At 37.0% G+C, this 15,783-nt stretch overlaps 2 protein-coding genes across 2 annotated transcripts in view; one reads left to right on the top strand and one right to left on the bottom strand.

Moving 5' to 3' along the window:
* Positions 1 to 337: 337 nt before the first annotated feature.
* On the top strand, positions 338 to 10,849 carry rangap1a (RAN GTPase activating protein 1a). Its single transcript, XM_055195084.2, has 16 exons — positions 338 to 484; positions 1,082 to 1,204; positions 2,954 to 3,081; positions 3,241 to 3,300; positions 3,648 to 3,827; positions 4,039 to 4,173; positions 4,337 to 4,495; positions 4,593 to 4,706; positions 5,751 to 5,850; positions 6,392 to 6,476; positions 6,829 to 6,946; positions 7,040 to 7,156; positions 7,246 to 7,351; positions 7,449 to 7,537; positions 8,780 to 8,901; positions 10,564 to 10,849. The coding sequence occupies exons 2-16, from the start codon at positions 1,093 to 1,095 to the stop codon at positions 10,643 to 10,645; spliced, it is 1,707 nt and encodes a 568-aa protein (XP_055051059.2). The 5' UTR covers positions 338 to 484; positions 1,082 to 1,092; the 3' UTR covers positions 10,646 to 10,849.
* Positions 10,850 to 12,425: 1,576 nt separating this feature from the next.
* LOC129436825 (tripartite motif-containing protein 16-like) overlaps positions 12,426 to 15,783 on the bottom strand; it is a 130,143-nt gene continuing 126,785 nt past the window's right edge. The window contains exon 7 of the mRNA XM_055195088.2: positions 12,426 to 13,462. Within this exon, the coding sequence (XP_055051063.2) occupies positions 12,930 to 13,462 (533 nt within the window). The 3' untranslated portion in view covers positions 12,426 to 12,929. The remainder of the gene's footprint in view (positions 13,463 to 15,783) is intronic.

Genomic DNA, 15,783 nt, shown 5'->3' with positions numbered 1-15,783 from the left:
TGAAGGACATGATTTTTAAAAAACGATTAATCCAGCAGCGCTGAGAAAAGTAACAGCTACCACGTGACTGTTTCCTGTCTGTGACGTAAATATTTGGAAGAAGTGTAAGGATTATAAACAAATAGAAATAATAATTAATCAAACAGAATAAAAGAAAAAAGTAAAAACATATATAAAAATAAAATAAATCAATTCATCGTCGTGTGGGGGTGTGGCCAAAGGCAAGGAAGAAGTCAGCAGCCAAATCTCTTACAAGCACTTTTAGATTTAGACAAATTAGATCGTGACAAATTACCCTATACTACTGATTAAAACACACAAACAGAAAATTTCCATAAAAGACTAACGCTGAGAAGCATTGAACTACAAACCCCATGAGTCATTGCGCGGCCGCCCTAATGGCGTCATCAGTGTGAGCGGGAGAAAGCGTTGCAGATTCAGAATCGCACCTAACGTTAAAGCTAAAACACATCATACACTCCGGGTAAGTGCAAATATAAGATTTATACAAGATCCTTGATCTGTACAGGAGCGCACATGAAGTTATTTTGTTTATGAGTATTTGAAATGAAATGTTTATTTGTTCGTGTGTGAATATATCCATCTGTAAATACATGTGTGATGTCAGTCAGATGAGTGAACAACAGCTAACTAGTAAAACAGTCTCAAAACATCATTTATTATTTTATAAATGTAAATCCCCTCAGTGATTGAATGTTAGAATTATATTAAACTATTTATATTCATAACATAAGAATGCCTGAGGCACACATTAAGCAATGACATCACTCTCATGTGTAACAGTTATATGACATGTAAATGTGTGACACAGTAAATTAAACTATTTAACCTACAGCTTAAATCATCTTGTTAAATAAACATTTTAGATTACATTTAGTTGTTTACTACTTAATCTGTTTTAGTACATGTGTGGTCTGCTTCTCTTAACTGCAGACAGATTAGATCATCATTACAGCTGACAGATCAGATGATGGGATGCTTGTAGTATTTGCAGATATATCACACACATGCTGAACTGATCTGTGTTTACATGTTTGTTTACATGTCTGTTTACATGTAGTTGATGTCAGGATGGCATCTGATGATGTGAGACAGCTCGCAGACTCATTGGCTAAAACTCAAGTCACTGAAGGAGAACTGAGTTATAAAGGACGAGGACTCAAACTGGACAATGCACAGTCTGGTAAGCACACACACACACACATGCAAACGAGTACACGCATATACCCTCAAACACATACATGTATATATACACCCAGATTTTCCATAGACATGATGGTTTTAATACAGAGCTATTCAAATGTCGTAAACTCCACCCTCTCCCCAAATCTCTCAAATCATCACAGATAAACACTATTTAGCATGTGTCTTTAAGATCATTTGTTTAATGGGACTTATGAAGTAGGCTGGACACATAAAGTGAAAGTGACATAATGAATAATGTATGGTAAACCATAATTGTAATGTGACCTCTGGATTTAACCCATCCAGTGAGTACGGCAGCACAATCTTTTAGTCTTAAAATGAAGATCACAATTCTGAATGCCAACTAAACAAAATTACTTAGAATTTAATAAAGACAAAATATGAAGTGCTGCAATCTCTTTAAAAAAAAATATATTTTTAATTATTTTTATCTGAAAAGTTCAATGACTCACACTGTAAAAAATGCAGCATAAAGTTAAAACAACTTTGTTTTGCAAGTCAATTCAACCTACTGTTTTAAGTTTTCAGTAAAAAAGTTGACGTTACTTAGAAAAACAAGTTGAAATTGTTTAACTTAATTTAACAACAAATATATGTTGATTTGACAAATGCTGCATTATTTTTTACAGTGCACTAATAAATATGTTTTATTACTGAATAAAAAAAGATCATAAACATTAGTGTTTATATCTAAACCATAAACTATAATCACAGTATTTCTGTGATAATTTAAATATTTTTAATATATAATGCAGCAGAAATAATGATTCTGTTAGGTTGAAAAGAGCTGTTTAAAACATGTACATCAGTGTTCCCCAAACCTGTTTAATCCAGGACCCACTTAGATAAATAAAATCGAAACTATTTTTTAATGGAAGTATAAGAAAAAAAATCCCTGCTAATACTTTTATTTTTCTTTAATTTTTCTTAAAGCAAAGCAATAGTAAAATAAGCATTTTAAAGAGGCTTTTCCTAGTAATCTTAACACAGTTTGCAAATAAAGTAAACCAAACTACTTATCGTGTTGTAGACAGACAGACAGACAGTCGTGCGACACACATTCAAAGATTCAAAGCATTTATTGTCATATACCCGGTGAGGAAAGCAGGTTTCCCTGACCAATGAAATTCTTACTTTGCTGTCCACAAACAATGCCAGGACTTACACGCATGCATAAATGTAATGTAAGAAACATAATAATTAGGCATATGTGAAAGCAAAGCGTGTGAAAGCTCAAGAGTGTGTTTAAAGTGCAGATGAAGCTGAACCAATAAATAATTGCCACTGTTTAAACCCCTTCCCCTTACATGATGACGGCTGTGACTCTGCGACAGTGGTCATGCATATTTCAATGTTCTGTATTTCTGTCAAAGGTTTAATAGACAGACAAATTGTTATAAGTTAGGAAAGAGATCGTATGGGTGCTTTAATCGAGGTATGATGTTTTTACGATTAATCGTGCAGCCCTACCAGTAAGTAGTGAACACACACACACACACACACACACACACACACACACACACACACACACACACACACACCTGGAACAGTGGGCAGCTATCACTGTAGGGGACCTCAATCGCAACCTGCCGGCCATGAGACTCGAACCGGCAACTCTCGGGTCACTCACTCTCTAACCACGACATGTATACGTTTGAATGGTGATCTGATGTTTCTGGTGTGTTGTATGAAAGAGTAAGTGATGTCAGATGTGTTTGTTTGTTAGTGGATGAGATGGTAAAGGAGATTGTGAAGTTTGATGGTCTGCGGGCGCTCAGACTGGAGGGAAACACCGTTGGTGTGGAGGCTGCACAGACCATCGCTAAAGCCCTGGAGAACAAGAAGGACCTACAGGTACTCCATTAATAAATGTGTTTAAATAAGCTCTAAACAGCTACGCACTTAAAACTACTCTGAATACCATAATAGTACCTTAGCAACCACCCAAAATACCCTAGCAACCTGCACAGGCAAACACTATTCATAGAGTTTATAATTTTCTCTTCCCATCAGTGCTGTTACTGGAGCGATATGTTCACCGGCCGTCTGCGAGCTGAAATTCCACCTGCGCTGGTAAGAACTGATCTGAGATCTGCTCGATGTGTCAGTCAGTGGTCTGAGTAATCTCAGAAGCAAATGGTTACATTTATGGGCTACAAAACGATTAATCGCGACTAATCGTTTGCAAAATAAAAATCATATATGTGTATAATATATAAATACACACACATGCATGTATAACTTAAAAAATGTATTTTTATATATTAAGTATTTATAATGTATAAATGTATTATAAATGATATATATTATACACAGGAAACACATGTATGATTAAAAATGTATTTTGCAAACGATTAGTCGTGATTAATCGTTACGCAGCCCTAGAGAACAGATTGATGTGAATGATTCTGCTGGTGTAGGTGTCTTTGGGTGAAGCGATCGTCACGGCCGGCGCTCGGCTGAAGGTTCTGGACCTGAGCGATAACGCTTTTGGACCTGATGGAGTTAAAGGTATTGAGAAGCTGCTGAAGAGCACCGCCTGCCACTCGCTGGAGGAACTGCGTCTGAACAACTGTGGAATGGGCATTGGTGGAGGAAAGGTGGGTGGAGTTTATGGTGATGATGTCATTAGTTTTTCCATGTTGGGTCAGATTTTGATCTTTTAAGCAGAAATACAGACACTAGATCAGTTAAACATTACATGAACTATAGTTTTATTAGTGTAAAGCTCTCAGGTAGTCCCATGGTTGTTGGAGACAGTATATGAAGTACTCTTCATCCATTACACCAGGCTTGTTATCTGTTATCTAGATTCTGGCGGAGGCTCTGACGGTGTGTCACAAGGAATCGACTGCAGCCGGCGCTCCTCTGCGGTTGAAGGTGTTCATCGCCGGCAGAAACCGACTGGAGAATGATGGAGCCACAGCGCTTGCGAAGGCGTTTCAGGTTCTTCTCAATCTCAACCCATACACAAAACCTTAAACTAACATTTAATAATGCATGTTATCATTACTGTCATGTGTTTTACAATACTCATTTATTTCATTGAGTTGTTTCTGTCTTCTGTCTGCTGATTGGTCTGTTTCTAATGTTTTTTGTTTTCTCTCAGCTGATTGGCAGTCTGGAGGAGGTGCACATGCCCCAGAACGGAATAAATTACCCAGGAGTCTCTGCTTTAGCCACAGCTATGAAGCACAATCCTCAGTTGCGTGTCCTCAATCTCAACGACAACACCTTCACCAAGAAAGGAGCTATAGCCATGGCCGAGGTGCACATTAGACACGTATACAGTAAACAAACCACACTGACTTACTAGCAAAGTAAAGTAAAATTGTGTGTTTGTGTTTCTCTTTTGTGTTTGTTAGGCACTGAAACACTTAAGGAATGTGCAGGTGATAAACTTTGGTGACTGTCTTGTACGTTCAGAAGGAGCTTTTGCCATCGCAGAGACTGTGAAAGAAGGACTGCCACTGTTGAAGGTACTGATAGATAGGGTTGGGTACCGAACACCTGTAGCCATATGACCTCTATGTACTGGACTAAAACAGCCAGCAGACGCAGAGTTAATGTGCTATTTGCGAAGGAAGGCAACTGATATCAGTGATGACGCGCTGGCTTGGAGGCGGAACAATGAGGCAAGATATTAGCCGTTTCTCTATCCGAAGACTGTAGCCTCTGGAGGTCGCATTTGCAAGCTGCATACGTCATTTTTTTAATCTTTGTTAAATCGTTGTAATATGCTTATGACTTGCAAATGTCTGAAAATAATAAACCAGGCTTGATGACATATGCGAGCTCCAGAGGCTGCAGCCTTCAGATTGAGAAACGGCCGTTCTCTCTTGGTCTCTCAAAGTTGCGAAAAAGTATGCCACCGAAATGGCCAAGCACATACCCACAGTTGCTTCACATGTCGCGTGAAACCACACGGAAAACGTGATCGCGTGGGCGCTTCAGAGCGTCTTTCGTTGCTAAGTAACCTAAGCATTACTTGACGCTGTGACCCACCAGCGGAGAAAGAATTTAGCGCCTATGAACATGCATGTTTGTTAAAAACTGTATATCTGATCATCGTTTAAATTTTTATATTTCAAAATATATGTATGCATTATGTATAAGACCTATATGCACCAATGTGCACATACGCAATCTATAACCACCACACCACCGCGGTGAATTTGTGCATCCTGCCGCCGTCACAGGCCTAAAGGCGGGTAAAATGTTTCATGGCTATTCATTTTTGTTAAATGTTCTGTTCAATATATGCAAGTATTTTTTAATAATTTATTATTAATAAAAAATTATAATGAACAAATACTACACATTATAGTAATGAAAAATTATGTCTGTCATTTATTCGTGATGATTGATGATATTGATGATAATGATTATTTGTAAATGATCAATACTCATAGATGATCACTGCTAATAGATGATCAATGCCGATATATGATCAATACGTATAGATGATCAGTATTAGTAAATGATCAATAGTGTCAGTGAATGTGAGTTGTGGTCTCTTAAAGGAGTTGAATCTTTCATTTGGTGAAGTGACTGAAGACGCTGCTCTGGAGGTGGCTCGATCAGTTCAACACAAAGATCACTTAGAAAGACTCGACTTGAACGGTACGAACACACACAGACACAGACACAATAACACAAACAACAGACCTGCTGCATTTCAGAAGTTACTTTTAATATCTACACATTTTCTTCTGGGACCACCAAAGGGAAGAAGTCCATCCCCATATAGTTTCCAAAATTTTGTGTTAGTTTATCAGACTAATCTATAATGGTGCAAGCACCTATAACCTCGCTAGGTGGAAATTTATATTTATTATAAAAGAAAATCAGAAAAACTGAATAAATGTAAGATTGTATTTATACACTGTAACAGATGTAAATTATAAAAGTGTTAAAGAAAATAAATTGTATATTCATCATTTACTACACAAAAATGGTTTGATTAATCACAATTAAAAAATAAATCATTTGTCAGCCAATATTTATACTTTGACATGTTGCTATAAATTACAGCTCTTCTTGTACTTCATATTAAAGTGTCTTACATACCTACATAAATTAAACCTGCAGAAAGCCTAAGTCAATTCCACTGATCATGTTTACATGTATTTGTGCTGACATGTGTTTGTGTTTGTGTGTTTAGGTAACTGTTTAGGTGAAGAAGGTTGTGATAAACTTCGAGAGCTCACAGAAAGCATGAAGTTGGGTCAGATACTTGGATCTCTGAGGTATCAGCAGTGAGACAAAAACACAACAGATATCAAATATCTGATTCATATATACAGTACTGACATTCACAAGAGAAACTAACTTTACCAGACATACATTAAAAAAACACAACACATTATTTTTACTACATCTCTGTATGAATGTAAATAACAGGAATGATACAGAACTAATTATTTTACATGCAATAATGTGTAAGATCTAAACCAACAATACATAAAATGCACGTGCTGATGATATTTTGTCATAAAGACAGATGAGATTCATCATATTGTGACATTAATGCCATGAGAGTTAAACACATTTAAATAACGTTCTCATCATGTTCTAATGGATAATCCTTTACCTTCACAGTGATGATGAGGGTGAACCTGAGGAAGATGAAGAAGATAGTGAGGATGAAGATTTGGAGGAGGAGGAAGAGGAAGAGGAGGAGGGAGATGAGGAGGAAACACACAATGAATCAGATCTGGTTTGATGACGTTTTTGAAGAACAAGAACATGATAGAGATTAAGACTGAGATCAGTACTAAGTGTGTTTGTTTGTTTGTGTGTCTGTGTGTAGTTTCAAACTCCTCCGTCAGCACCTCGACCCCCAGATGTCTCCTCTTTTCTCAGTTTTCCATCTCCAGACAAACTCCTGCGACTCGGAGAAAAGAGAAGCTCACTTATTCAGCAGCAGGTCTCTTTTACACAAACACACAATCTCATTAACACACACACACACACACAGATGTGAGATGACATATGTTATGTGTTGTGTTTTTACAGGTGGATGTTCAGGATGTAAACAGGATAGCAGAAGTGTTTCTGAAGATCTCATCCGTATATAAAGAGGATGATGTTCAGGTGAAATCAGCTGTACTGGAGAGTATCGGTGAGATGCTGCACACATCTGTCAGACAGACATGAAATCATCTGAGAGACGTCTGACTGACACACATCTGTGATTGTGTGTGTGTGTTTGTTTTCAGATGCTGTGATGAAGAAAGCGTTCTCCACACCTTCATTCCAGCCCTTGATTTTTGTCTCCTCATTGCTGGTGATGCTCGGACTGCTGAAGGTGATTATTAGTGTTTGGATGAAGTCTAAATGGGTTTTTGTAGCACAATGATCAGATTTTTCTATAAGATGTGAAACAAATTAATTATTTGTGTTGTTTTTATTTGTATGCATATATTAGTGTGTATATTTAACATACTGGTGAGAGGTGAACAAGCAGTCACACAAACATATAGTAGCAGTTCTGCTTTATTATTTTAAGTGATAACAGTGATGGTGAGGGTTTTGTGTTGTCTGACTTTGCATTCACAACAGACGCAAATTAATTTGCACCTGGAATTCGTGCCTGAAATTCGCCCATATGCACCTGAATTTGCCCCTCAAATCTGAATACGCAATTAAGCTTAATTTGCCGGCTTTAGCTAGCTTGTAGTCCGTAAACTTTAAAAAAAGATGGATGACGTGACGTCGCCTCCTCCATTTTAATGAATTGAAGCCAAAAATGTCCGACCGTGGTCGCTGCCATGTTACGTAAAAACGTCAGTTTGGGGCCAGAGTATGCGCAGAAGGAAACATCCGTGGAGCAGGAGGCGGAGCCGCGGTATCAAACTTCCACCCAAACGCTTGCGCGCCCAATTCAACCACGCCAATCATAACGGCACGCCCCGTTTGTATACCATCAAATTACTAGCTAAAATAAAACATATCACAAAAAAAGAACAACTGAACATATATCAGCGTGATATCAACTACCTGAAAGATCCAAAACAATCTTTCGGAAACTTTTATTGGAAGTGTAAATATTTTTTTTATTTACTGCAGAGTCCCATTTGTTTTAATGGAGAGGGCGGGGTTTATGACTTGTACTGCAGCCAGCCACCAGGGGGCGATCAAAGAGCCAGCAGCTTCACTTTTTAAGACTTATGTGGCACACCTGGTTGTAGTCTGAATATGTATATTTATAGCTCAGATTGAGTAAAGTGTTTTTTACAGTGACTTCTTCACTTTCTTCTAAGCAAGCTCCTGATTGGTTAAGTTCAGATTTTTCAATGTCAAACGCTGAAACGCTCAATTCACACAAATCACACTTTGTGAAGTCTATTAATCTCTCATCTGTGTTGTTGTTACCGGCAGACGTTATCATCTTTGGTTGATCATGTGTGTTTTTAATAGGTGTAGTGTCGTATCTTACTGTACAGCTGGATGAATCTGAAGTCTGAATTTAATCAGTTAACCTTAAAAAGATTCTCTCTCTCTCTCTCTCTCTCTCTCTCTCTCTCTCTCTCCGTCTCTCCGTGTATAGAGTGAAGATAAGTTAAAGCCGGTGAGGGTTGTATCAGGACATCTACAGTGTTTGGAGCATGCAGTAAAACAGAGTTATTTTCCTAAAGAGCACATCACAGTTCTCAGTGCTTTCATGTCCAGGTAAACACACACGCACACACACACACACACACACACATATGACCTGTAAACATTTACTTTAAAGTTTTTTGCTAGTTTCAGCGCACCGCATTTATCATTTTCCATTGTTTAAAAGGCAAATACATTTGCGCCCATGGCCATCTGGTCTGAAAACGAGGTGTGTTCAGGCGCATTTTTGGCGCGTTGCTATTTTGTGGCGCAATATTGTTTTTGTTATTTAATGAGCGCGTTAGTAATATGCGCCTATAAACGGGACGACAACGCGGATTTGCTTATCACACACATGGACAGCACACAAACGTTTTTAAATATGAAAAATTAAAGGATTAAAATGTAAAAGATTATTATTGAGTCTCTTGGACATAAATGAGCACTATTATGAGACATTAGAAGGCGTAAAGAGCTGCTTCACCTGTAGCTTGTTAAATAATTGAATGTTTTGCTTTAAACTAATGCAAATATTGCATCTACTTTAAAATGTTTAAATGCTTCCCCACGAATATATTGTATATGATAATGACTTGGTGTGGATATGATGAGAATGTTTTTTAAGTAATGTTTTTCAAAACACTAATGGCTCCACATAAAAACTTTACGTTGTTTTTCATTGCTTTATTCGCTAAATGTATGTTAATGTATTACAGTATGAGAGACATTAGCGCGACACTTTCTAAAGTTTACTCATCAAGAGTTCTGATCTTTGAAGGGCATACTGTGATGATCACGTCTGGACACTTTAACCGCATGTGCATCTGTGCGTACAGAAAGCTGCATATTTTAGTGCCTTTTTGTGGTTAAATACATCCACACCGCAGACATGTTGCTTTAGACAAGCACATGAAGGTCGTGGTTTCTGTTTGCGTCATCACAACATTTCGTCCGTATTGTTACGGAGATAGAAGTCTTTCGGACAAAAAACGAAAATGCTCTTTTGGGACGGAAATCTTCGGTGGCCGAATATTCGGTGCATCCCCATTAAAAACGTGTTATCTTTACTTCCATGACTGAAAGAAAACTTTTAAAAAGAACCAAAGGTTTTGATACAAAAAATATTTCGATACAAAAAACAAGGCAGTTTTTAACATCAATCTTAACCTGGTGGGCTACTTAGTTTTTCCGCCTTACAAACTCTGTCATCTAAATAGGGAATCGGCATTGCACGAACACAACTGGCTTTTAAAGGGGATGAGAGCTGAGACTCTCGCTGGTTTATTGCACATTACTCCCAAAAAACACTCATTATGAGAATAGGAACAACCCTTTTAGACTGTGCACAAGGCGCACACACCATTTTTCCTGTTGTTAAATTAACAAACATGTATTTAGACCTTAAAATAGGGCCCAAGGTCTGTTTACACACACACACACACAGAGCTACTGAAGGAGAAACAGCCAATCAGAGCAGAGCTCAACATTATTATTCATGACCCTTTCGATATAGATGAATCCTAGGGTTGTAAGTGGACATGTAAAACTGACTCTGGATCATTTCTGCACTTAATAAAGACACAAACCTTCTGTCAGCAAACAATTTAACAGATTATTATACTGCATTTTTTGGCACCTTTAAACAGATTTTTCTTCTGTACTGTCATGTTAAATTGTCAGATGAATATATTTGAGTGATTAAAGAGTTTTTATTGTTCTGTGTTTAACTTCCAGACAGAATAAATCACTGGAGTCATGCGGCAGCGCTCGAGATCGACTGAAATCCACACTACAGAAACTCACAGCAGAGAGCTAAACACACAAACAATTATACACACAATAATGATTGTGAACACATTTCTGTATTCTTCTGTATTTTAAGCTGAAATGATTTCATAGTAATGTTATCAGATTTTCACGTGTTTATTACCTCATCTGACTCCTGCCGCCTTATGCGTTGACTCCATTCATTGTGGAAAACACATTTACAAACAGTAAAAGATCTTTGGAAAAAGTAAAACACTTTCCTTGACATTTTTCCATCTGCTTATAATAATATGGGTTAGATAAGTAAGATTAGATATTGTAGTAAGACATGGACACAGTCAGTAAAACATAATGGGGTGGTTTCCGGACAGGGCTTATCCAAATCCCAGAATAAAATGCATGTTTGGGGTGCTTTAATTTAAAAACATCTTGCCGTATCTTAACATATATCAGTGCTATTATTTTGTCTTCAGATCCACAACAGTATTGTTCTTTTGTAAGGTTTGTTTGTAAAAACTATTAAATGTCCTAATATAGCCTAACTAAGACCTAGTCCTGGATAAGTACATTTACTAAGTATAGTTAAAGTGTTTAGTGCACTTTTTTCACCTGGTATATAAAAGCCACACTTCTTAGAAAAACATTTTTAAAGCTGTGAAGAAAACATCACAAAGCAGTTTATTTAAATTATATGCAGTATTAATTCACAAGTTGTAACAATGTTTCTCTTTTGTTAAAATGATCCTTTGTCACATTTGTCCAATTTTTAATTGCAGATAAGCAAACATTACAATGCAATCTTTGTTAAATCTATTTAAAAGTATAGTTTTCGACAAAAAAAAGTTAGAAATATTTTATTGTTTTCTAAAGATCTACAGACATTATTACAACCACAATAACAATGAATATTAGTTTTGTTTTTGCTGTGTTAGTCAAAAACTTACAGCACTTTTAAATGCTTGTCCTGTGTTTTGACTGAATGTGTGGTTGATTGTATAGGTTTTGCATTTATTGAATGCATTTCTGCATTACTGGATGCCACAACAGCTAATGAAAATAATTCAGCATTTATTTAATTTAAATTTTATATTTTTTTAAATTAAATGAAGTACATTCAGCACACCTTGACCAAGTGAATTACATTTAAGTTTTTTTATTTAGATAATAGAATTTATTTTCCAAACAAAATAAAGATATCAAACACTAGCTCTTTTCACCTACACAAATTGGACACATTTATGCTTTGTTATCACAGAAATAAGTCTAGACAGTATGATCAGGACACAGCTATTTACCTCATAAGTAAGGTTAAGGAACATTAAATATTGATTTGAAAAATGTTATTAGCCCATTTTTTCCCATACTGCAAAAAAAAAATTAAGTTTTAACCTTCATATATTAACATATATTTCAAAATGGATTTTAGGGGCAACAAATACATTTCTAAATGTGAATAAAGGAATCCAATGCACTCTTCGTATTTCAAAAAATATAAAAAGCCTTTATTTAGACATGGCTATTTAACATTAAAAACATATATGGAGTGTATACGAAGATTCCTTTTATCATGTTTTGTATACTTCATACCAAAGAGCACCTTCAATTTTTTCTAAACTAATTTCTTCAGCTATTTCTGAGCACTTTGGATTTTTTTCTGATTTCAAAATAGATTTCACCCATACAGCAAAAAATATATTTGTCCTGGCCAAAATATAAAGTTTGTCAAAAATGTATGTATATTTATACATACTATATAGTATATTTTTATATATTTTGGAATGTCGTGACTGGCCAATCAGAATCAAACATTGTAGAGAGCCATGTTATGAATATGTTTGTGATTTAAGACAAAGTCGTCAAAAAAGTGCCATTAACTAATAATACGTAATTGCGACCAAAAATGTTAAAAATACAGATCTCTATGAGCGCTGCTGCTTGTCCTCTTATTATTTCTGAATGCTGCAATTTTTCAAGCGAAATTATTTACTTTCTGATTCACTTACCGAGTCGTGTGACCATCAAATTATGTGACCCTGTAAAGTACAGTATGTGCTGTCGTTAAGCCAATCCCAACCCCAAATGTAACCCTAACCCTTTAGTTTAATTCTTCATCAACACAAATTAACAAATACCTAAACCTGATTTTAAAAAACTGTATATATGTGTATATGATATATTGTACAGTAGTTTGTGAGGAATCCCATAAGACTTAATTCAGCTTGATCACTAGCGGTCTCGTAAGAGTTAAATAACAACTTAAAAATGTTTTCTACATTAACACCTGATTCAATGACCCTTTAAAAATCTTATTTGTACCACCCTTTACGTCATTTCTACATGCCCAGTTTGAGCGTTGAGTGTTCATCCAGACCGAACACAGGATAGAGAGGTTGAGTAAATGTGCTCCGGACTCTGTGGATGAGACTCATTTGAGGAAAGACGCTGTAGAAGGACAGAATTCCTGCCGTGTGATCCACATACACTCCTACTCGTGAACAGCTCGGGACTGAAGGCAAAATGGTCTCCATGTTATTGTGACAGAACGAGAAATGAGCCGGAGAGCAGAACAAACTCCAGGAATGAGCGTTACGTCCAGCAGCGCTCTCAACGCCGTCTCCTTTTCTACTCATGCACTTATACGCCACTGCTATATCCACACCTAACCTCCCCTGTCCGCTCCAATCCACCTCCCAATAACAGCGGCCGTTCACGCTCTCTCTACACATCACCTCAGACCAGTGCTCAAATCTGTCCGGATGATCCAGATACTGAAGCGGTGAAAGAGCGAATGTGGCCGCTCGGTTCCCTGCAGACAGACTGAGATGCTCATTCACCGTGTTTGGATCCAAAGTGAACTGACAGTAATCTGATGGAAAGAGCTCAGTGTTACACATCATACAGCAGTGTGAAGATTCAAGATTGTTAGGGGAACATTTTTTAGACTGTCCTGATTAAAGGCAGAATATCTGATTTGATCCAGAAACATTTTTAGTTATGCTGGTCGAAAGTCTCCTCACATCATGATAACAATCACTATTTTAAAATGTCTCAATGTATTTTAATAAATGTATGTCATCTGTGAAAGGAATATAGACGTAAATATTTTCAACAAATCGGACCGAATGCAATAACTGGACGCATGCAATTTTCTCCTTTTCTGTGAACATGTTTTGCATGCCACCAAACAGCAGCAACCAAACTTTCCTTTTTGAAGGCACGAAACAAAAACTCATGTTTGAAAAAATTACGGCAAAGAAACGTCTGGATCAGCAAAATCCGAGTTAACATCGGTGGTACTGCTTTTCCATGATGGAGACAACTGTGTGAGGTAAAGTGTCTAAAAGACGATGCCATGGTTGCAGTGTATCTTTTGGACAGGTAGGTACATTTTGATAGATTTAGATAGTAATGCATTATGTGGCAAGAGAGAGACGCAAGAGAGAGACGCAAGAGAGAGTGGAGTGGCAACACTGTTATCGGAGCTCCGTCGAGTTCATCATCCAAATCCTATTTTCTTACTATCTTGTTACTATCTATATAATATAACTTACTAGTTCATCTTAGGAATACTTTAGCGTGACGATTATTCAACAGTATTTATAACTAAATCGATTTATCACTGGTAAACACTTAGTGTTAGCATATAGCCCGCTAGCTTCAACAAACGTGCCGGCTGAAGTTTGTTTACCGTTTCCTCACTGTTTGCTTACTGTAAATCTGCCTTCCTTTTCGATCTAATGGCGGACTCATCCGATGTATGTTTTTCAGACCTTTCCTCACCAGAGCGGGAAGCTGTGGAGGAGTTGTGTCCCGGCATTAGCACCAGGCGGTACAGCATGCCTCACATCACCCTGGCTCCTGACACCCGGAGACGTACGAGGCAGCCAGCGAGCGAGCACCGGTCTCGATGCAGCTTCACGGACCGCGTTCAGGCGAACAGAGACGCCATCTATGGCGCTCGCTTTGTGTCAATTGGAGACGAGACTGACAAGCACGACAGATAACACACGTGTATACGTGCGTGTACGTCTCCATTTGTTTTATATGGAGACGTACACGCAAATATCACGTCGCGTAAACACGTCAATAACGTGTAGCTGTTGATCTATACAGACGTCACGTTGGCGTCACGTTAGAAATCACCGTGTGGATTACGTCTGTATGTAGAAACGTCTAAAGGACATGCGTCTGCCATACGTCTGAAGAACGTGCGTCTGTCTGGCGCGTGAACCGTTTTTTTTTTTCATTATTGTCTTATACATTTACTGAGCACTTGCTATTAAATCAATGATGAATATCAGACAGGGGCACTTCAGGGCCCAATCAGATTTCATTGGCCAATTGTCATTAGAGATAATCATGTTTATTTTGGCAAAGTTTACGTAGGACTACATTTGATTATATCTAATGCTGAATTTCTGTACCATACATCATGTATCCCAATGCTAGACGTAACTTTGTTATTTAAGTGTACTGTCATGTATTGTCATACGATCTGCTGAGGGGAAAATAAAACAGCAGTATGCTAAAAAATTAAGATAAAGTGTTTTATTATTGTATTAAACTGTTGTATTAAAAGTGTTCTATTTTTTTATTGCTTCAACTAGGCTACTACTGAGGATGTAATGTCATTACATTTAAAACTATTTAAGATAAATGTACTATTTAATAGAGCTATAAACATCAAAGTATTTATAAGTCTAGCAGTTTATTAAATCTTAGCCTGACTACAATTTTTTGCAACTACAATGTTGAGAGCATACAAAAATCTCACCCAAAGTCAGACAAAACAATTTACAGCTCGGATAAATACACAGAGGAGCAGTAATAGAGAAGCAACTGATGCATTTTGTTTATGGAAAAACAAACACTTGAAACTAAATTAAAACAAGAAATTACCACTAATTCGTCTAACCAGTAGATAACTCAAAATAATTGATGCAAACTGTTGCATGTTAGTTCTTTTGTTGAGTCCAAGCAATATTTGTTAGAGTGTAGCGGTGTTGGTCTGTCTAATATTTACTAAAAACAACCCAGGACTTTATTTACTATCCTTTTGCACATACTGTTTGGCCTTAATGTAGGTTATAGACTTTGATACATTTCTTGAATCATCCTCAAAATTTGCTAACCAGTAAATGCATTTCTCAAAGCAATTTATACTCACAGCATCACAAAATGAATTTT

The sequence above is a fragment of the Misgurnus anguillicaudatus genome, chromosome 19 (genome assembly GCF_027580225.2).
Source record: "Misgurnus anguillicaudatus chromosome 19, ASM2758022v2, whole genome shotgun sequence".
NCBI lineage: Eukaryota > Metazoa > Chordata > Actinopteri > Cypriniformes > Cobitidae > Misgurnus > Misgurnus anguillicaudatus.
Note: the sequence above shows the minus strand (reverse complement) of the source record. Positions and strands in the feature narration are given on the sequence as shown.